The sequence below is a fragment of the Chrysemys picta genome, chromosome 14 (assembly GCF_011386835.1).
Source record: "Chrysemys picta bellii isolate R12L10 chromosome 14, ASM1138683v2, whole genome shotgun sequence".
Taxonomy (NCBI): Eukaryota; Metazoa; Chordata; order Testudines; family Emydidae; genus Chrysemys; species Chrysemys picta.
Window position 1 is genome coordinate 25,323,858 of NC_088804.1, and position 23,095 is coordinate 25,346,952.

General features: G+C 41.5%; 1 protein-coding gene across 2 annotated transcripts in view; it reads right to left on the reverse strand.

Moving 5' to 3' along the window:
- SLC7A10 (solute carrier family 7 member 10) overlaps positions 1-23,095 on the reverse strand; it is a 77,555-nt gene that overhangs the window by 19,902 nt on the left and 34,558 nt on the right. For both annotated transcript variants that reach the window (XM_065567186.1, XM_005289910.5), the window contains exon 2: positions 7,780-7,984. In XM_065567186.1, the coding sequence (XP_065423258.1) occupies positions 7,780-7,984 (205 nt within the window). The remainder of the gene's footprint in view (positions 1-7,779; positions 7,985-23,095) is intronic.

Genomic DNA, 23,095 nt, shown 5'->3' on the forward strand with positions numbered 1-23,095 from the left:
AAAGCTGCCTAGACCAGGGACCTGTTCTCTTATAAGCTCTTCTTTCCCAGCATGCCTTTCTGTAGCTGGCCCTTTAAATTTGGCAGAGCAAAGCAGCTCTAGCCCTAAAGGAGACATTTTGCAACTCATTGTTCTTTGCTGCACCCTCCTTTCTTGTAGCTGGTAAGTGCTCTTCATTCCTGTTATGTTAGTTTTCCCCTTTTTGTTCCAGAGGAGTATGGCATGTTCTCACACTTTCTTTTTCTTATAAACCATTGTATCATTAACTTTGTAAATCAACTGGCATATGGAAATAATTGGTTACATTTCCAAATGACAATGTACTTTAAAAACCCCACTGCATTCTCTCTCTTTACTTTTTTTGAGTGGCTCTTTCCCTCCATTTCCTACCGTTTCCATCTCTTTAAAGAAGCTAGTTCAGCCAAGTTCTTTCACACTGTTTATTATTATTATTATTATTATTTGTATTAACCAAGTGCCTAGGAGCGCCACTCATGGACCAGGATACCATTGTGCTAGGGACTGTACAGACACTGAATTTTACATAATAATTGCTATCCTGTGGCTGTGTGAAAAAGCATAACATCAGGGGGTTATTGTGCTGCTGGTAGCTGACTTTGGGATGTGAATTTTACTTAGTTATAACACATTTTAAAGGAGAAGTTCTTTTGGATTCTCTCAAAAGGAATTTATTTGGATTATAATGTTAGAGCCTGAGGGTTAAATAATCAAAGATTAATAAAACTTAAAGATTGAAATAATCAGTTGTTGACAATGCTGATCTCTGACAATGCTGACTCACCTGATTACTCTTCTGGTCAAATGAAAGTGCACCTTTCCCCTCAAACCAGCCTCTGCCTGTGTGTATGGAATTTTGATGGGTGTGGACTGGTGTGAGTGCAAGGACTGGAGTATTTGTGGGTAAAACTCATGAGTTTTTCCCATGAATGTTCTAATATCTTCATGTACAGTGGTGAATGCAGCAAAGTCTACATAGTGGTGTATACAGGTGAAACTACATATGCCCATTGGAAGCAAGAATTTGAAAATCAGATCCGAAAAGCAATATCTCAGTCAACATCGGCAGTCACTTGTACATTGCAATATTAAACACATTAAAATTGGTATTTGGTACTATGAAATTTACTGGGAATGTGAATAATTCAGTAGAGAGATCTGATACTCAATTTGTTTCACATAGAATGAAATACATGCAGGTTTGATAAAACCAATTAAGTTAAATGCAGATTGTTGCCAGAGGATTATGAAGCCAAATTGTCAAACAAGGAGTTCAAAACAGAGATCAAATAAAGATGAAAGGATGACACAATTAACATTTAGGCATATTTTAATCTTAATTTTGCTATTAGTCTCAGGTGTTTTAATTAAATCCTAGTCTTGAGTAAAAGATATTAACACTTGAGCCCAAACTGCTATTTGTTAAAAGGGGTTCAATTTGTTCCTATTAAGCTTGGGGGAATTAATGCACAGATGTTATGCAACATGATGAGTCGCCACGGTAATGTTTGGCTCTAAACTACGACACAGGTGGGAGAATATGATTTGCAGAACAGAAAAAGAACTGTTTTGAGTAAACTAAGGCCTGGACTATATTTAAAAGTTAGGTCTATGTTGCTACCATGCTCAGAGGCATGCAACATTCACCCTCCTGAATGTCTTTATTAAGCTGACTAAACCCCCCCCCCCACTATAGATGTGTCTAGATTGATGGAAAAATTCTTCTGTTGATTTAGTTACCACTGCTTGAGGAGGTGGATCACCTACAGCAATGAAAAAAACCCTTCAGCCGCTGTAGGAAGCATCTGCGCAATGGCACTACAGTGGCATAGCTGCAGTGTTGTAGCTGTGCCACTGTAACACCCATAGTGGAGACATGGCCTATGGTTAACTTGGGTTGAAGTGAGACAGGGCTTTTTTGGACACAATTGTGTTTAAATGTCTGTATTGTCAGTGGAATACATAACTGCCAAACTAAACAGCAAGGCAAATGGTTAAAGCTGCAGTGTTTTATCTTATTAACAGTTCCAGTCACGAAGATAGCATACTAGGGGATTTAACCCAAGTAGATAATAGAAAAAGTTCAGTTTTGAAAAAAAAAAGGGCAGTTATGCCATGTACTCAGTTAACTGCCCCAGGCATTTGAATGGAAAGTCATTCTCCTGAGACTGGATTTGTGTGTCTGAGAATGTCAGGAAAGCAGAAGCTGAAGCATTATCTGATAAACTTTTGGGATTGCTCTGTAATTCACTATGGTGGAATCTGAGATGTTAAAATCATTCTTGCCTTACCAAAGCTGAGAAGGAGTCAGACATTTTAGAAAGAGGTTTAGACAGTTTAAAATAAGAATTAGGGTCCATAGGCGCTGACTTTTGTTTTTCCCCATGGATGCTCCGCCCCAAGGCCCCACCCCAACTCTACCCCTTCCCCCGAGGCCTTGCTCTCACTCCACCTCTTCCTGCTCCCACTCTGCCCCCTCCCTGAGGCCCCCCCACCTACTTGTCGCTCACTTCTCTCAGCCCCCTTCCACAAAGCTCCCCGCCATCCCGCTGCTGCTCCTCTCCATCCTCCCTGAACCTCTCCCACAAGCTGCTTAACAGCTGATTGGCGGCCAGCCCCAAGGCCCCGCGGAACAGCTGATCAGCTAGCCAGCCCCAGGGCCCACCCAACAGCTGTGGATGGTGGGTGCTGAGCACCCCCTATTTTTTTCCATGGGTGCTTGAGTCCCGGAGCACCCACGGAGTCGGCATCTATGCTAGGGCCCAAATCCTCAAAGATATTTAGTTGCCTAACTCCCACTTAAATCAGTAAGTGTAATGTGCCTAAGTACCGTTGAGGATTTGGGCCTAGGGAAAAATGTAACTGTTCTTGTCAGTGGTTTAGAGCAGTGGTTCTCAAACTAGGGCCGCTGCTTGTTCAGGGTGGCCAGCATGTCCCTCGGCCCATGCTGCTTCCTGCAGCTCCCATTGGCCTGGAGCGGCGAACCACGGCCAGTGGGAGCCGCGATCAGCCGAACCTGTGGACGTGGCAGGTAAACAAACCGGCCCAGCCTGCCAGGGGCTTTCCCTGAACAAGCGGCGGCCCTAGTTTGAGAACCACTGATTTAGAGGGGTCAGATTAAATGAGGCCTAGAACAAATTGCAGCCTGGGTGAGCCTCATTTCCCTCATCTGTGGGATAATACAGGCCTCTTCGGGGTACTCTGTGAAACAACTTGCTTGTTAGTGAAATGCTTTGAAAGTGGAAAGTGCTGAGTATTATATTTATTGCTCTTAATTCCTCAGCATCCATGATAGTTCTTGCTTGGTTACTCTCTAGAGAGTCCTGGAGGAAGGAGACAAAACTGCGGAGCAAGGTCTCATTTCCTCGTGGACTCTTCCTGCATGCAATGCCTCTCTTTCCTTGAGTGAGAGAACCATTCTAATTATTACTAGCATTGTATCAAATGCAGGCTGAATTTTTGCCTTCAGAAACTTGAGGCTTTGTAATAAATGAAAACATTTAACGTCTTATAAGTTAATTTAAGATACGTTTTGTTTAAAGTTTGAGGTAACATTTATTAAAGTCTTGGGTTAGGTCTCTATGCTGGATATAATATTTATTGATTTATATTAAGTACTTGATATGGTCAATCATGATCTGATAAAAAAAATACAACTTACCTTTAGTTACATTGTTCTTACTGAGCATAGAGAAGAAAGATTATATTTATCAGAAATGCATAGGTAAGTTTTATGAACCTGAATTTGTTGGTAAAAATGCCACAGGCATACATATGAAGCCTATTATTTACTATTTTGGGTAATGTTCTTTTTATGACCTGTGTACGCATGAAAATCGATATGTATGCAAATGCACTGCACCCAGTTATACTGCTTTGGCAATACAGGATGTGTCAAAAATACTGCAGTTAGTGTGATCATATTCAAATGCTATTTAAAAATGATATCATAAAAATAAAAGGAAAAAACAGGCTCATTGGCATAAGATCCAAAAGCTAGTGCTATACCATCCAACTCTTTTTCTTTGTACCTAAACAATGAGAATGAGAGAGAGCGAGAGAGAGAGAGTGTGTGTGACTCCTCCTTGGAAATGTTCATCATGCAAAAATATGACAAAGAGAAAAGCTAATCCAAACTGTATGTGCAAAGGGACACTGCTACACTGTGGGTTTTGTGTGATTACTAAGGAAAAGAACAGCAGAGTTATGGCATGATTTTTAAAGATGCCTAAGGGATTTGGAAGCCCAGTTCTCATTAAAATTAATGGGAATTGAGTGCCCCACTCCCTTAGGACATAATTCCCATAAACATATTTGTAAAGTTCCCCAAAGTGCTGGATCTCAATCAGCTTGGCCTTAGAAATTCAACATTTTGGTTACTTTGTCCTTGATAATTTGCTGTAGCAAAGAATTACACCCTGGGCGCACAGTCCTGCACTCCTTTCTCATCTTCCTACTGTGCTCTTGGGACATGCAGGCACAGGGTCATTCCTGCCATAAAGAGTAGCACATAGGAGGCTGCTCCCATCTTTTTGTCTATATCCTTTCCTGCAGCTGCTTCTTCCCTCATCCCATGCAGATGCTCAGTCCCTTCACAAAGCCAATCTCTCTCCTTCTCTGCCCCTCCAGTATCACCCAGCATATTCCCAGCACCATCCTACCACTGTTTCTCCATCCCTATCCACCTTCAATGCTGCTTACTCCGATTTGGCCCTTCCCATTCCAGCTGCCTTCTGCTTGTCTAGTCCTCCCTGGCTTTTAAGTAGCTCCCACTGCCCTCCACCACAGGCCTGACTAGGATTCCCTGTTGGGACCCCACTTTTCTACTGACGAGGTTTCCCTCTCAGATTAACCACTATCCCAGTGAGCAGACCTCTGTAGTGATAACTGAGGCCTAGTGAGCCTAACAGTGGGAAAGTGGATACAAGTTTATAAAGTGTTAAATAACTTATCACAATGAATGTTGATGGGAAAGGTGTAAAAGGGAGACAAAGACCAAATGAGTCTGAACAAAATAACTCAACGATTGTTAAAATCATGCCTAGTAAAAGAAAGAAGAGTGGGACTACAAATCAATGGACTAAAATTAGTGTGTTGGAAATTAGGCCTAATTGGTGGACAAAATAATCAGGGGATGGACTATTCCTCCCACCATTCACGTCTGGGTCCTCAAAAAGAGACTTTGGGAGAAATTAGCAACCAGAATGCTGGCTGCCTGAAAGATGGGAGACCACAATGGGCTTCACCATTATGGCTGCCACCCCGGCATCTCCTGGGATCCACAGTGACACTACTGGGCCTGCTTCTGAGAGATGTCCTGACCAGACTTGGCCAAAGAAAAGGACCCAAATGACATCATCACCTCCACTGGCTTCCACTAAATCTCCCAAACACCATCTGGGGTGTGAAATGTAGTTATTCCCCTTGTGTGTTCTTTTCCTTCCCCACTTCCTCAACTACCACTTAGCCAGAAAAGGTGCCTGAAGACTCCTCAGCTAAAACAACCCTGTGTCATACTCTTATGACATCCTTTGGTTCTCTCGGGAGCACAAATAAAGTCATTTTGGAGATAGAGAATTGGAGCATTATTTTTCATCAGGAGATAAGATTATACGTCTCTTGATATTGCCTGGCTAGTGTCACTTTGATTAGGAACTAAATTAGGTTTTATTCTCCAATTTTTTATTAGGGTTTTTCTCTTACTCTCTTTTTTTCTCTTACTAAAATTAATGGATATTGTGAAATTGTGGTGGTGAATACTGACTTTCTGGGTTCCCTTATATGAAACATTCATATCATAGCAAGTGGCATTGTCTGTAGTGTCTTATGCTTTTCCCCTCATTTCAAGGAGCAGCCATGATTACAAAAACTGCTGGCACCATGTCCCTGGCAACAACATTGCTATCCATGGGAAGCAGGTGGCAATGTGGAAGCAAGTGGCCCTTGTGTGGACATTGTGTTCCTGTAACTGAATCCCTGAGCTCAGCCGGGTTGGCTGTGTGTTCACTAGAAAAAAGATATGATAGTAACTTGAGTTGGCTAACTCAAGGTGAAATTCTAGTTGAAGACAAAACAGTTTGTAGTTTTCTTGAAAGTAAACCATAGTCTTTAAATTGCTTAACCTAGTATTTCATGTGAAAACTACAAGCTGCTTTGTCTTCACTAGGATTTTGCCAAGAGTTAGCTAACTCGAGTGAAGAATACCTTTCCCGCCCCGCCCCAGGGAAAAACAATGCCGCATACATGGAGCCATCTTACTTTCTATTCTCGAATGGAAGAATTCAAAGTAAACTCTGCTGGCTAAAAATGTACATTCTCCATTCCTTATTTTGAATTATTCCCACAAGGACATAATGAGCCACTTAGTTCTTAAGAGATTAGGTAGCCTGGTTGTTTTAACATCTTCAATCCTGAATTCTTTGGTGCTATATGCAAAGTGTGTCACATAAGTGGCTAATCGGTCATTGAGGGATTTTAATAAAGTGATGGTTCATCTCAGGAACCCAGGTTCATACAGAAATTTGTTTAGTGGCCTGAATCCTGTGGTCAGTATCTGAAAGTTACCTTGTAATTTTTTACATTTGCAGTAGCTGTCTGTACAGAGAAACAAACTGATGGACGTGTGGGAAAACAGGACTGTCATCTGACAAGCATGAGCAAAGCTATAGTCCACAGGGAATGTTTCACATTATAGGCCTGGGCCTCACTGTCCTGAACATGACAGTTTGCTAAAATGAGAGAATATTTTTGTTTAATACTAAAAAAAGTCAATACCCACCCCCATTCATTTTGTCATTTAAGTTTGCACAGAGTGTGTTTACTCTTCGTATATAAAACAGTAACACATAAAACACCTATTTTGATTATAAAATCGCAAAGGAATCCAGAAGGTGTAGAAGCATCTAAAATAGAGATGTGAATAGAGGCCAAGAACAGCTTTTTTTAAACTTATGTTTAATATGCAGTATAAACTTATAGTTTATAGGCAATATACACAGGCAATATAAACTTAGTTTCTTACTTCTCCTCACTCCCTTTATCACTTTATTCCACTCACAGTTGTTCAGGAACATGGGGTGTGAAATGGCGTATCTTCCCTTCTACAAATTTTTCAGAATATCATGGTGAAGTGATCTGTACACTTCCAAGATATGAACCACAGTGGTGCAAGCTAAGGACCAAAATCCTCAAGTGCTTCTCTAGAAAAATTTTAATTTGGCCTGTAAGTGATTTACCATATCCTGTTGTGGGAGGGTGAAATCACATCACAGAAGTAGGAGTATGTTGTTTCTTACTCTGATAATTAGGGATGGGCTTGGACTATGAAGTCTAGCTCCAGTTCAAATTTCCCCATGTCTGAGGCTGCTCAGATTCAGGGTATTCATTCAGACTTATCTTCAGTGGTTATATCTATATGTATATCTATGAGAGAGAGAGAGAGTGAGTAAATACCAGATGGTATAGTTTGCAACCCTGTACTTTCACATCATCAGTTTTATTCAGTTGGCTGAGATTAGCCAGAGAGTTTTTCACCAAGCTGAACTAAAATAACCAAAAGGTAGACATAGGTACAGGATAGTATTCTTTGAAAACAGTCAGAATCACTTAATAAAAGTTTCTTATAGACAAACAGACACTTTAATTGCAAGTTCAGCACAAGGGGAAATTGACTTTTTCCACTAAATATTTAATATAAAAATGTTTTCAAAGCACCTCATTAACATCATAAAAGATGAAGGATGAAATGGATGCAATACTTACCCAGCTAACCCACCAAAAATCTCCGTGACATAGGAATAATCCCCTCCTGATTTCGGGATAGCAACTCCTAGCTCAGCATAACATAAAGATCCAAGGACAGCAATTCCTCCTCCAAGCACCCAAACAACAAGAGCTAGTCCCACTGACCCAGAGTGTTCCAGAACTCCTTTTGGTGAAATAAAGATTCCAGAACCAATAATGTTACCTGGAATAAACAAAAGATTGGTGGGGTGTTAGGGAAAAAGATAGAGGTAAGTTCTCTCATTGCTCTTCTAAGGTTTGATTGCATTTATGTTTGCGTAAACTTTAAGGAAAATGTTGCAACTTAGCAAAAATCAAGTAAAATGGAGAGCATTAGGTCTGCTGAAGCAGTTTATGGGAAGCTGGTGAACATATTTTTACTAAAGCACTGCAATTATACACATTTAAACAGTTTGTAAAATTGTTCCCTCTCACCTGCACTGTCCCCAGCTATTATAATTAAAGGGTTCAGGAATTTATTCTCTCTTTCTAAGAGGAGTCTAAGTAATAAAGTCCATTTACAATATAGATCAGAGTCTAAATCGGGGTGGGCAAACTACGGCCCGCGGGCCAGATCCTGCCCGCGAGCTGTTTTAAGTCAGCCTGCGAGCTCCCGCTGGGGAGTTGGGTTCGGCCCAACTCTGGCCGGGCGCTGGGTTGGGGGGTGCACCATGTGGCTCGGCCCCACTCCGGTGCTCCAGCTGGGGTGCTGGGTCAGGGGCCGAACCAGCAGCTCGGCCCCGCTCTGGCCTGGGCACTGGGTCGGAGGCAAGACCACGCAGCTTGGCTCTGCTTCGGCACTCTGGCCGGGGCGCTGGGTCGGGGGCCGGACCACACAGCTCAGCCCTGCTCCAGCGCTCCAGCCGGGGTGCTGGGTAAGGGGCCACACCACATGGCTACTAGAAGCCAGGTATGGCCCCGCTCTGGCTCCTACGTGCTCCAATGGCCCTCTCCTGTGCTCCAATGGGAGCTGCAGGGGCGGTGCCTGCGGACGGGGCAGCGTGCAGAGCCGCCTGGCCACACCTCCGTGTAGGAGCCGAAGAAGGGTTATGCCACTGCTTCCGGGAGCTGCTTGAGGTAAGCGCTGCTCGGAGCCTGCACCCCTAAGCCTCTCCCCATGCCCCAACCCCCTACCCCAGCCCTAATCTCCCTCCCGCTCTCTGAACCCCTCGGTCCCAGCCCAAAGCACCCTCCTACACCCCAAACTCCTCATCCCCAGCCCCACTCCAGAGCCCACACCCCCAACCAGAGCCATCACCCCCTCCCGCACCCCAACCCCAATTTTGTGAGCATTCATGGTCCACCATACAATTTCTATTCCCTGATGTGGCCCTCAGGCCAAAAAGTTTGCCCACTCCTGGTCTAAATTATACATGGTGTAGCTACAATGTGGTGACCAATCAGAGGCTGTCATTTGGGGCTTTGGCCAAAGGAACAAATGAATTTAAACCCATGTTATAGCTTGTACTTGAACAAAATCCTTTAAAAGGCTGAAGTCCTTGAAGTCCATTAAAGTCTTGATATTTCTAACACGTGCTCAGTGTCCATGGATTCTTAAGGGATAAATAATATTGTGTGAACAATATATAGGACAATGTGAACTTTGTAGTACTAATGATTGATACATGAGCTGAAGTAACGCTACCATTACAAAGTGAACACTCGATTGTTGCAGCATTTTTCTTTCATATGGAGCCTGTCTACTCTCACTGAACTCAATGGAAATTCTGCCATTGTCTTCCTCGAGTGTAGGAGCAAGCCCACAGAGATTAGTCTCAGGGGTTAGCCCTAACAGGAGAGACATCCCTGTTAGACTTGGGGTTTTCAGTGCAATATCCTTATCCTGACAGGCTCATGTGCACATTTTTTTCCAACATCAAAACTTCTATAAAGAGAATAGGGAAACTCCTGCAATAATATTCTATAAAGAGACTTTTCTCCTCTGTGTGCGCGCATACACACACAAAGTTGGCTAACTTTGAGCTACAGCTGTTGAAGTGCATTTCCTATCAATGCAATCACTAAAAATCTTGGCTAGCACCAGTTAATCAACATTGACATCTGGACCAACACACTTCATGTGCTTGTCCACCCACATGTCATCGCACCTGATTCACTCTTTCTCATCTTCTGCACAACAAACATCCTTTCACTTCTAACATATAACCACACCCGATGCACACTTCTCATTCTTCAAATCATGCTAGCATGCACAGCCTTAACTCTTATCTCAATTTTCTTTAGATAGAACTAACACTGACTTTCTTTGCATCGGTCTTCACTGCAGAGGGCGTGGGGGAAGATATCCATGTCAGAGCTATTCCTTTTGGGTGATAAATTTGAAGTATTAGCCTACACTGATGTGCCAATAGACGAGGTATTAGAACAAATTGCTTACATTAAACAGGAATAAGTCACCAGGACCAGAGGGCATTCAGCCAAGAGTTCTGAAGGAACTCAAATCTGAAATTGCAGCACTGCTAACTGTAGTATGTAACCTATCGCTGAAACAAGCTTCTGAACCAGATGACTGGAAAATAGCTAAAGTGATGCTGATTTTGAAAAACGGTTCCAGAGGTGATACTGGCAATTACAGGACGGTGAGCCGAACTTCAGTTCTGGGCAAATTGGTAGAAACTGTAGTAAGGAACAGAATGATCAGACACATAGATACATATGCTCTGCTGGGTAAGAGTCAACATGACTTTTGTAAAGGGAAGTCATGCCTTACCAATCTATAGAATTCTTTGAGTGTGTCACTGAGGATAGTTCTCTGAAAACTTCAGGTCAATGCGCATCAGCAGTCAAAAAGGCTAAAAGTATGTTAGGAACTATTAGGAATGGGATACAAAGTAAAAGAGAAAATATCATAACACTGCTATATGAATCCATGGTGTGCCCATGCCTTGAATACTGTGTCTAGTTCTCAGCACTCCATTTCAAAAAGGATACAGTGGAATTGGACACAGTTCAGAGAAGGGCAACAAAGAAGATTAAGTGTATGGAAAGATGTCCACATGAGGAGAGACTACAAAACCGTTCAGCTTAGAAAAGAAACGACTAAGCAGGGATATAATAGAAGCCTACAAAATCATAAATGGCAAGGAAAAAGTGAAGAGAAAAGTGTTTTGCCCTTCCCCACAATATAAAAACCAGGGGTCACCCAATGAAATTAATAGACAGCAGGTTTAATACAAACAAGAGGAAATATTTTTTCATACAATGCACAATTAACCTGTGGAACTCGTTGCCATGGGATGTTGTGATAATCAAAAGTATAACTGGATTCAAAAAAGAACTGTATAAGTTCATGGAGGATAGGTCCACCAATGGCTATTAGCCAAGATGGTCAGGGATACAACCCCATGCTAAGGGTGACCCTAGACCTCTGACTGCCAGAAGCCATGGGTGGATCACTCCAACTGCCCTGTTCTGAACACTCCCCCTGAAGCTCTGGTACTGGCAACTGTTAGAAACAGGATACTGGTCTCACCCGGTATAGCAGTTCTTATGTTCTTATGCGTGGAAGGAAGCAGCTCTCTAATAGGAGGTATGAGAAGGCTGCAAGGTACAGAATGGTCCACTTGGGGGGGACGGGACTGATGATTAGCTTGGTATTTCACAAGACAAAGAGTCACTATTTCTCCAGTGGATGGCCCTGGTGTTCAGATGTGTGGGGGCAGCACTCGGGGTCACATGTCCCCTCCAGAGATGTTGCTTGGCTTGTATTGAGCATGCTCAGTAACATCTGTTGAAGCTGCTGCCCTCTCTCTGCCCACCCCCTTATCGGCAGGTACAGGTCATCTCTGCTGGTATTTGTTGGTGGAGGGATGTCCCACAGTTGTGGACTATAACAGGTATGCTGAAGCAGGACGTTCCTGTTTCAGAGTCTAGAAGGTTCCTAGCTCCTCACACATCAAACAGCCTACTTCCCCCCAGATGTCAGGCCACAGATAGATCTGCTACCACACAGAGTTGCTATAGTGCGTTGTCATGGTAAATCCGCAAAACAAAACAAAAAACAGTTCCACATCAACGTAACAGACAACTCATCAAGATGCATCCTCAGAACAACATACTTTACATAAGGACAATGGAATGAAGGTGGTTTTTATAATTGTTTGGAGCTGGGTGGCTTGGGTGTCATAACAATGAATTTAGAAAGTGGGAGTATTTTACACCAGCCCTGCTAACGTGTTCACTCATGTAGGACAGAGCTGCAGTATTGTTACTTTGTGTTTAAAGAAGTAGAGCGTTTCCAAGCCTGCAGCTCAACCAAGTCAAAACGCTAAGCTTTAAAACTTTCATTTTGGTGTCACATGGGTTCAGCTGAGATGGCATTATATATATGCCTGCAATTCACACTGGTGTGAATGTGATATGGACTTCATTATTAGCTGTGTGATACTGGATGGTGAAGGGTCTCTCTCTCTCTCTCACACCCATACACAAATAAAATAAAAAATGGGCCAACTGGCAGTTCAGGGAAACAGTGCCTGAGGGTGAAAAGGTACAGCAGCTTAATACAGTACTGCTGCCAACGCCAAATGTTCAAAAACCATGAGCCAGGCCCCCAAAATCATGAGACTGGTTTAAATATCATGGGATTTAAAAAAAGAACAAAATCAATTTGAGTTCTTTTGATTTGCTTTCTGGTATTTGAGCATTTAGTGTACACTTGGTTACATTTTCAAGCAACTTTCCACAACCAGGGGCAGAAACTTACTTTTTTCTTTAAAAGAAAGCTGAGATTCCCGAGTAATAACTTTGTCTCCAGGAACTGTGGCTTTTAGAAAAACACTAAACATCATGAGACTTTTGATAAAATCATGAGAGTTGGCAACCCTGTTAAAGTAGGGTTATTAAATCTGCTGTAGAACCAGAATCTCAAATAAAAAAGCAGATTTAGCTAGTGTATTGGTATAGGAACTCAGTGAATAACTTCTGCAGTTGGCTGTCTTCTATCTTGTAACAACACTGAATCTCTTCTTAAATATTTTCCCCCGGATGTCACCGTTTTTTGTAGTAAAAACTACTAGGTTGCTTTACATTGGTGATTAATTGCACCTACACATAAGTGACACTATCCTCTGGGGATGCATTAGAGTGCTACAATATCAGGATGAGGTAATCTCATGGTATCACATTAAAAACTGGCAAAATCCAAGACAAGAGCAGACTCAGAATTTGATCCTATTTGTATTCAGGAAGGAACTGTGTGTGTGTGTGTGCATGTGTGCAAAGAAACAGATTAAAGATTGATTACAGAGTGCTGTTTAAGATTTCCCTTTGGATTTACAGCCTAGTACAAATTTCAATGGATTATAAAACTGAATTACATCTTTTAAAATCAAATGATGCCCCGCCACCAAACAAACAAACAAAAGGTTGCTGTATCTCAAAATGATTAGTTTAAACTGTTTATAAAGCTGAATAAATATTTATCACACAAGAATATAGAAATATGCAAAATAGAATTTTCATCACTGTTTTGAAATGACTAAGTGCTGGATAGAATCTCACACAAAAGGAATTCCTATTGGATATAGACTAGAATGATTGAAAAATATGGTAGAAATCTGGTTAATATTATGTTTGTGGCAGAGCAGCCTTCTGGCTGACACTTAAGATCAGGACAGTGAAAATCTAATTAACATTCAAAATAACCTTCTCAAGGGAAGACAGTCACCCGGGGTGGAATGCTAAACTAGTCTGAGGGAACTTGATGAGTCAAACTGGAACAAGAACAGCTATTCAAATAAACTGCCTTCTAAACAAGTGATATGCTGACAGGTCCAGTGCATTCCTTTTGAGCGCTGTAGATTACATTAAAAAAATTGGTACAATAAGACTGAATGCATAGAAATGGGTAATTTCAGGAAAATGCAAAAAATACAGTGGGTATTGTGCCAGAGAGAAATGTATGACCAGGTGCAGAACTTGAGCAAACTCCATTATCCCTTTTTTTGATAGGGAAAAAAGGCTTGTGTGGCTGGTATGGCAAGGCAGGCTATTCACACCTATCTATCAAAGTAACCTGAGAGTATAACAGACACAAAGAAAGGAGGGGAAGCTTCACTGACACAGAGGTAGGTGACTGAGGCCACATCTACACTACATACTTTGGTCGACACAAGTTATGTTGGCATAAAGCCGTCACAGTTAGTGTATTGCTTGTGCATGTGCATATTTGGCTCCTTGCGTCAGCATTGTGTGTGCTTACTGGGAGTGCTTGTGTCAATGCACGGTGTGGTGCACCATGGGTAGGTATCCCAGTGTACAACTTGCCACTGTTCAGTGCACTGTCTTTTGGGAAGTCTTGGCAATGTATCATTGGGCAGAAATGTGTTGTGCAGGGGTGACTGTGAGCAAGGGGTCAACTTCCAAGTGTGCAACTCTCTGCATTCCATAATGTCATCTATATCCCATAATATTTATACCTTTTTTCAAAATCCCACGAACCTGGGCGACCCTCCTTGGTGTCTGCCATTTCTGACCAGGGCCGCCCAGAGGATTCAGGGGGCCTGGGGCAAAGCAATATCAGGGACCCCTTCCATAAAAAAAAATTTGCAATACTATAGAATGCTATATTCTCGTGGGGGCCCCCCGGGGCAAATTGCCCCACTTGCCCCCCCCCTCTGGGTGGCCCTGTTTCTGACAGAAGCATGTAGCCTTCACGGCTCTGCTGTATCGCCATAAGCGTTGCATGCACAGGATGCATGATCCTCCAGTATTTGCAGAGGCGTAAGAAAAACCGAATCAGTGGGGAACATAATGATTTCTTGGAGGACAGATAGCTGTGGGATATAATGAGAACCAATTAATGAAAGCATTTAAGCTTATGTTTAAGTGCTTTTCTTTATCTGGATGGGCTGACTGCAGAATCAGGGCTTCAAATGTAGTCAAAGTCCCTTTCTGCAACCAGCTGCACAATGTAGTTCTAGAAGGAAGAGTCTGCAGAAGAGAGAAGGTGCTGGGCTTTTTCCCCCCCTACATTATTAACAGCCCAAATATAGATGCACATTATACTGCAAGTGCAGCATTACAACTGATGTGTTTCTCACTACCTTTGCAATGGTTGGAAGTTTCCACTTAAAAACTAGAGGCTCTGTCTCAAATCAAAGTTGTTGTTTTTTCTAACTGACAACTCTGCAAATTTCACCTGAGATCTGAAAATCAAATCTGTTTCTTCTGGCTTTTGCATCATCACTAGTAATAATGATGCTATCATTAAATCTTAGCTGACAATGTTGATGCTCCATGAGACTGATTAGAATCCAGCTTGCTCTCGTAGAGATGCATTGTCTCTGCATGGCTAACAGGATAAAACACTTATTTTTGTCAACAAAATTAGTATACGTAGCTGAAAGTCACACAGGGAGCAGACTTGTTGAGTAACTCTGATTTTTAGTCCTTTTTCTGACCATAACTTTATTTTAAGAGCAACTTCAGAATAATGGTAAAATTAAATATTATATATGGCCCTTCTTCAGCTGAAATAGCACAGGACATTTTAATCTTTAATTCAGAATTAACTGGCTGCAATTTCTACTGGATTAATAGGTCTTGATGTAAGTGAGTCATACAAAACATCATTTATAGCATTAATGGATTTGTTTTGGGTCTCCCTTACTGTGAAGCTACACAGTTGGAACAGGGAGAAAAATCTGTATAAAAGATGTATAAAGATCATGATGTATTGTTATACTTTGTACATACACGTCAACATTTAGTTTCTTTCTTTCTTTCTAGGATCATTTTGATTCTAGTTTATAACATCTTTTGCTCAAATGTTAAGGTGTGTTTTGGTTTAATTTGCCTATTCAGATTAGGATGATATTCTTGTTTGAGGCCCTTGTGTTCAAAAACTGTATGAATCATCCAAATACTAAATAATATGTAAATTGGTCCCCTGACTCTAACAGTAGCCTCCCCGCTTTGCTCCGCACTCCCCTCAGAGCTCAAGGTTGCTGCTATTTTCAGAAGCAGAAGGGATGGGCTAACATCCATCAGCTGACTTGCACTTATATTCATGCTACTCAGCAAACTGATTATATGAGCTTCCAGTCCCTAGCTAATTGTCATCTTTTTATTGCACTAGTTAACTTGGAGATGATAAAATGCAAACCCTGTCTAGTGCAACAAAATTAAAGAGAGAAAAATGAGAGGAGAGAAATCGTAAAATCTTAAAGATTCTATGCAAAGGAAGGTGTGAAAGTTAGGGACACTGCTTTTGGAATTGTGAATTAATTCACTGTGTTTGTACTGATGATAGGCCTGAGTTCGCTTTATCATTGTGGCTTTCATGTTGACTAGGGGAAATTAAGTGTCAGTTAATTTACCACCCAGCTTTCCTTACTCACTAATCCAGCATAACAGGCAGCCTGGCTGTGCGGCTGGAAGAAGTGGGAGATAAAAAAGAGGTGAGCATTACTATCAACAGTTTTGAAATAGTATGGTCAAACTATGACATAGCACACTGAAGAAAAGGAAAGAGAGACAGATGGCAATGTGGTGTAAGGGTAGGGTCAAGGAGCTGGCCTCTTGGTACTATGGCAATGAGCACAGTATAAATGCCTGAAACTCAGCTAGTCAGGAGACCTGGTTTCTATTCTAGACTCTGCCATCTGACCTTGGACAAGATACTGATCCTCTGTGTACCTCAGTTTTCCATCTCTAAAACAGGGACAATACTAACCTTTCAAAAGTGCTTGAGGTCATCTGGTAAAGGGCATTAAATAAATACAAAGCATCAGTATTATTATTATTATTCTCCTTCCAAATTTGAAAGGTTGTGGGCAAGAGTAGTATATAACAGCATTTGCCTAATCCTTTCTATACGTTCAAAATCCTTTGTTACTGATGAGTCCCTCTTTTTATCTAGTAGTGTCCTGATTGCCAAAAAAGCTTTCTTTCACAATCAGGCTGCTGTTGTATTAATCGGAGATACTGTGGAGCAAGTCAGTGAATTGTGTTTTATCCATTTCCATGGAAATAGTATAGTTTTCATGTCTTTATGAAAAAGTAATGCTTTCTGGGTCTAAATAACTGAGAAAGCAGGACAAGTGAATGAATGGGTTCTTTAAATACTGTAATTTGTAAACTTTCTCAGTTAAATTATCAGATTTACATCTATTAGAATTCTTTATGTATGGAAATATCTTGAGGCAAAATCCTCCTTGGAGTCTCAGGGCGGACCTCTCTGTTCTGCTCTTGCTACATGTGAGGCTCCAATATGAGTTCAGTGCATATCGTAGAGATCTGTCCTGAAGACCCGAGAAGATAATTTTGCCTAGCTGCACATGAAAGATATTTAGCACCAGATATTCTGGATACATCAAATTTAGCCAAAGAAACATTAGAGCTCGTAAATCTTCTGGTGAGAGGTGGTGGAAGCTTTAGAACTTAAACTAGAAATAAAATGCCTCCTTGGCTAAGGAGATTGCAGTATTGCCAACTTCAAGAGATCAAAAATCCTGAGACAGACCCTCAAAAATAATGAGATGAAAAAAATCAAATTGTGTTTTTTTTAGTCTCTTTCGACTTTATGATTCCCTCTATTCCTCTGCCAATGTGCATGAGAATGTCAGTCTTTGAAAAGTCAACAGAAATGCATGCCTCTCCCTGGCTGCTCAGATGAAGATGTCACTTTACCCTCTCCTCATCCCTAAATAGGGGAATTCCCTCCATTTCCTATGACTGTCTTGACTCAGCAGCAAGACTTCTCTACCTCTCACTGCCCTGACTCTACCTCTCACTGCTTCTCCTCTGACTGGGTCCCAACAGCACCACTTCTCTGGGTTCCCCCTTTCCTACTTCCTGCTGCTCCAGGACTGTCTCTCTGATATAGGGCCATACATGAAAGCAGGGCAGGTCTGAGGCTCTTCCATGGAGCTTCACTCACATACTCAGCCATGAAAACTGTGGGATTGGTAGCACTGCTCTCACCATGACAGGTCCTGCTGGCACCAACATCACATGACTTGTAATTAATTTGTGCGAGTTTGGCAACACAGTCTTCCCCAGGTTGCTTGGAGGGGAATGCCCCTACCTACCGGCTAGGGTGCTACCATCCAATCTCCTCCATCTCCCATCCCATCAGTATCCTCTGCACCCCCCTCAGCCTCCTTCCTGCCCCGACATTCCCGGCAGCCCCTAAATCTGCCTCCTGCTCCCCCTCACTCTTCCCATTCACCTTTCATAGTGTCTCTGCACAGTCCCTGTGTCTGGTCTACCCCACTGAACCATAGGACAGCAGCCATTTTGCCTGCGGGCCTGGCTTCAATCTAATTGAAAACAGTGGGAGACAGCAGCTGACTTTATTAAGGGCAGCCTCACTACCACATTCAGATAGACTAATGGCAGCCATCTTGCTGACTTTAGCCCCAGTGACAGTAATAGCAGATGGTGGCCATTTTGAATAAAGGAGAATTCGTTAGTTGGTGACTTTCATCATGTTTTAATGAGACAGGTTAAAAAAACCACACAAATTGCTAGAGTCATGATACAGTCATGAGAGTTGATAATACCGAGATTTGGTAATTGGGCAGAGCCTTTATCTACACATCACTAGTTCCAGACCAGCCTTGGTCAGCAGGGAGTGTAAATAGCTTAAAATCTGCCTGTTCTGTGAACTTCTCTACAGATGTGGCCCTTCCATAGCAAGAGGTACGTTGGCAGGGCAGTATGGAGAGATCTGTATTGCCATTCTCATTAATGTACCTATATTATGGATAATTTGCTTCAGTTCTACCAGCTCGTGTGCACTAAATTCACTTTTTGCTTTCATTTTCTCTACGGTATTCTCTCCTGTGAACATATGAGTTCCATCTTTCTTCTCTCAATGTATGATCGGAGGCCTGCTGAGAGAGCTTTCTGTTCTTTCATTGCCATGGCTGGAGTTCTATTCTAAGGAGCTGCCACTCTGATCCTGGCAGAAGACATCACTTGACTCAGAAGTGTGTTGAGGCATTGATCATAGTTTGCAAAGAAACTGCAGAAGCAGGGATGAGGAATGATGTGTGGTACATACACATTTGCTTGAAAACTTTTTAATGACTACCCAGGCTCAATTTACTAGGAAAGATGGCAAGAATGGTTTTTGAGTAGGCTAATGAAGGAGGCTGTATGATCAATTCCAACAAATCAGTGATTGGTGGCCACAGAAAACCGGATCTGAAGTAAAAGGATGCAATCTTACACTTCCTATGCAGCCAAATTCCCATGGATGGAGCCCAGTAGATAGCAATGTATTTCCACAAGATGGATATTTGAGCAGGATTGGTGTTACACATTTTCACTGTGATACTGTATATCCTACACAAGCTTGTGATTTCAGATATTCAGTGAACACAATCATCCATCTGAAGGGTGTCAGGAGTGTGAACCAGTCAAATAAATTAGATTTAGTCTCCACCTACTGGCACAAGAGTGTAACCCAACAGTCCAGATTTAGTACAGAAGAATCTCAGAATCATGAGCTGACCGATCAACCTATGGTGATCAGATATCGGGATTTTCCCTATAAAATCGGGGTATTTGGGGCTTTGTCTTATATAGAATCATAGAAGATTAGGGTTGGAGACCTCAGGAAGTCATCTAGTCCAACCCCCTGCTCAAAGCAGGACCAACCCCAACTAAATCATCCCAACCAGAGCTTTGTCAAGCTGGGCCTTAAAAACCTCAAAGGATGGAGATTCCACCACCTCCCTAAGTAACCCATTCCAGTGCTTCGCCACCCTCCTTGTGAAATAGTTTTTCCTAATATCCAACCTAGACCTCCCCCACTGCAACTTAAGACCCATTGCTTTTTGTTCTGTCATCTGCCACCACCATTGAGTCCAATGATCTAGCCAGGTTTTTATGCACCTTATAGTCCATTCATCCAATCCATACTTTTTTAACTTGCTGGCAAGAATACCGTGGGAGACTGTATCAGAAGCTTTGCTAAAGTCGAGGTATATCATGTCCACCGCTTTCCCCATATCCACAGAGCCAGTAATCTCATCATAGAAGGCAGCCAGGTTGGTCAGCCATGACTTGCCCTTGGTGAATCCATGTTGACTGTTCCTGATCACTTTCCTCTCCTCCAAGTGTTTCAAAATGGATTCCTTGAGGACCTGCTCCATGATTTTTCCAGGGACTGAGGTGAGGCTGACCGGTCTGTAGTTCCCCGGATTCTCCTTCTTCCCCTTTTTAAAGATGGGCACTTGTGAGGTAAGGAAGTGCTATTATTCCCATCTTGAACATGTTAGGGACTTGTCTTCACTACAAAAAAGTGTACTCTTGAGTTCCCTAACTTGAGTTAAGAACATATATTTTTTGTAATGATGACTGACTTGCACAAAGTCACACATGATGTCTGTGATGGAAGATGGAATTGAACCCAGGTCTCTTGAGTCCCTACTACCCTAACCATGAGAGTCCTTTTATCTTAGACAAAATATTTAGGACCCAATTCTGCATCCCTTATACTTTCATTAGCTTCAATAAGAAGTCCTTCTGAGCCTCCTCCAAATGATTAAAGCCCTTCTGCATTATGTAAAGAGAGGGAAATATAGGTATTTGTTTCTAGAGGCTTCAGATCCTGCAGTTTGGCTCCCCACTGAAATCAAAATCATCTCTTTGTGACATGATCAGCGTTTCAGCTGCAATCAATGATAACATCTAAAACAGGATTATAACTTCAAGTGAGGAATAAGCAACAGGAGCAGGTGGACTTTTAAAGAAAGAATGATGGTCTTTTTTTGCAACTAGTAAAAATATTATGGAAGAGAAACACAAAGTAAAATGTAGCAATTCTGCAAGTTAAATTTTATCAAAGTTTTCTACAAAACAGAAGTATCCCTTGAAAAACCACTTATGTGGCACACATGAGACTTGAAAAGGGATCCTGTAACAGTACAGACCTGTTTCTGGTCTACTCACTTGGGAAATTAAGTTCAGAGCTGTCCAATGTCTCTTTTACAAAGTCTATACTTTAATTTTTCTTGTATTATCCACAATAAATATATTCTTTGAAAGGGGGTGGGAGAAAGAAACCTACTAGTCATACATGCTTGATGTTAATGAAAAGGCTTGTTGTCCTGAATAACTTAGAGAAATTGACCATTAATTGTTCAAGAGCAGTTCAGTCGTGCAAAAATATGACTCCTGTGGCACTGCCAAAGTCAGTGAGACCTTGGGTGATCTACTCAGAATTTCTAGTCACCCAAATTCATTCAACCTCTGGTGTCTTCTAGCTCCTGCACACAATGATTCCAAGATGTGTAACTGTACTGGAGAGGAGAAAACATGTCACTTTTTTAAAAGCTATTTCCTCCTTTTTTCACTATTCTTGGATATGGGAACCACTCCCTTTCAGATTCATTACTGCTAACTTCAATCACTCAAAAATCATGAGTCAGCCCTCCCCCCCACCATGAGATTTTTAAAATAATACATTTCAGGTTCTTTTTACTTGCCTTTTGGTTTTTAGCCTTTAGGGTTCATATTTTCAAGATTTTCTCTGAAACCATGAAACATACTTTTCTTTTTTTAAATAAAAGCTGAGATTCTTATCTATAATATTGACTCCAGGAACAGAGACTTTAAGAAAAATATCATATTGCAAGACTCAAGATAAAATTGTGAGAGATGGCAGCATTGCTACTGTTGCCAGTGATTGACTGATATGTGCATCAAATGATAAGAAAGAGAGAAAATAGCCCATAATGCAGGGAATTGTCAGATTTTATTCTTGTTTTTTAACAAATGCTTTATGAGCCAAATACAGACCAGGAGTAAATGGTGGAGCCTAAGTGAGATGACACTGGGGCTGTTATTATTTAAAAGAGTCATTATGAAAATAGAGAGAGAGAATGGACAGGAAGCATCGAGAGGAATACAACACTTTAGGAACGGGTAGTACTTTGGAATACCTCTGCTATGAATATAGACACTCCAAATACATTAAGAAAACCATTTTAGGAATAATTGCTCAGAATAGGGAGGATCTACAGAAGTGTTCTGGAAAGAAAACACAGGAGGACAGCATGTAAGCTATTATTTATGTTGCAGAAGCCTCTACAATTGGGATCAGCACTGTTCCTGCCGCAAAGAGAACACAAAATTAAATCAGTTGGTACAGTATATAGGACAAAAGTAAGTTTGCTTTTTGCCTGCTGTTTTTCCTGGAGGCCAGGTTGAAGTCAATGGAGCTGTGCTTCCTCACACCAATGCTGAATTGGGACCAACATCCTGAAGGGTAGTGGATACAGCAATCGTTCCTTACTCTTAAAGAAACATTCTATGACTGATTTCCCCTTAAACTACAAAGTATACACACAGATATGTAGCAAGACATAGAGCTGGACTAAGAATAGCTTCCATGATAGAATATGGACAGTACTGGTAAGAGGAGCTGTAATCAATGGTCAGAGAGTTTTCTATAGAGATCTGAGCTCAGACCTGTGTCATTAGTAAACCATATAAATAACTTTAAATGGACAGACCAACTGTAAACCAATTAAATTTGCTGATGACACAGAACTCTGAGTGAGCTGATGAAAACAAAGCTACTATTACATAAACTGCAGATCTGCCTTGCAACAGGCAGTGAATTGTGTTCCACAGTTCAGTGGTCGAGGGACTAATTGAGAAGGGACAATTACCTGTTCCTTACAAAAGATCAAATATAGTCTTGCTTGATGGATATCATTGATGGACCAAGTAGGGAATGCCCCAAAACTAAGGATAAATTGGTGTGTTCACATTTTGAATGTTCTACTTTAAGTTATGCAGTATTTGTCTAAATAGATGGAATTTGTTAATTTACACATTTGTTACTGACTAGTTCATTTGTGGACTGTGAAACCTTATTTTTATTATTATTTATTTGTATTACAGTAGCATATAGAGGCCCCAACATGCTAGGCACATACCTGAAGCCCTAGCACTAGCCCTAACACACACCTAGGTCTTCCCCTGAAGAGTTTGCCTACCTTTTCTATTGAGAATGCAACGTGGGAGGGGAAACATGAAAAGAGAGGTGGACTCACTTGCTCAAAGGCACACAGCAAGTTGGTGGCAGAGCCAGAAATAGAATGCAGATCTCCTGAATCCCAGTGAAGTGCCCAATCCACTGGACTACCCTGCTTCTCTAGTATGATCTTAGATTTCATTAGTAGAAGGAAAATTCTCTTCTTTAACTGCAGTTCTGTTACTACAGAACAAAATAGGGAATAACCTCAAGCAGCTGATCTAAACCATTTTGCCATCTGCTGTCTACTTTATATTTCAAATTATGTAAAATACG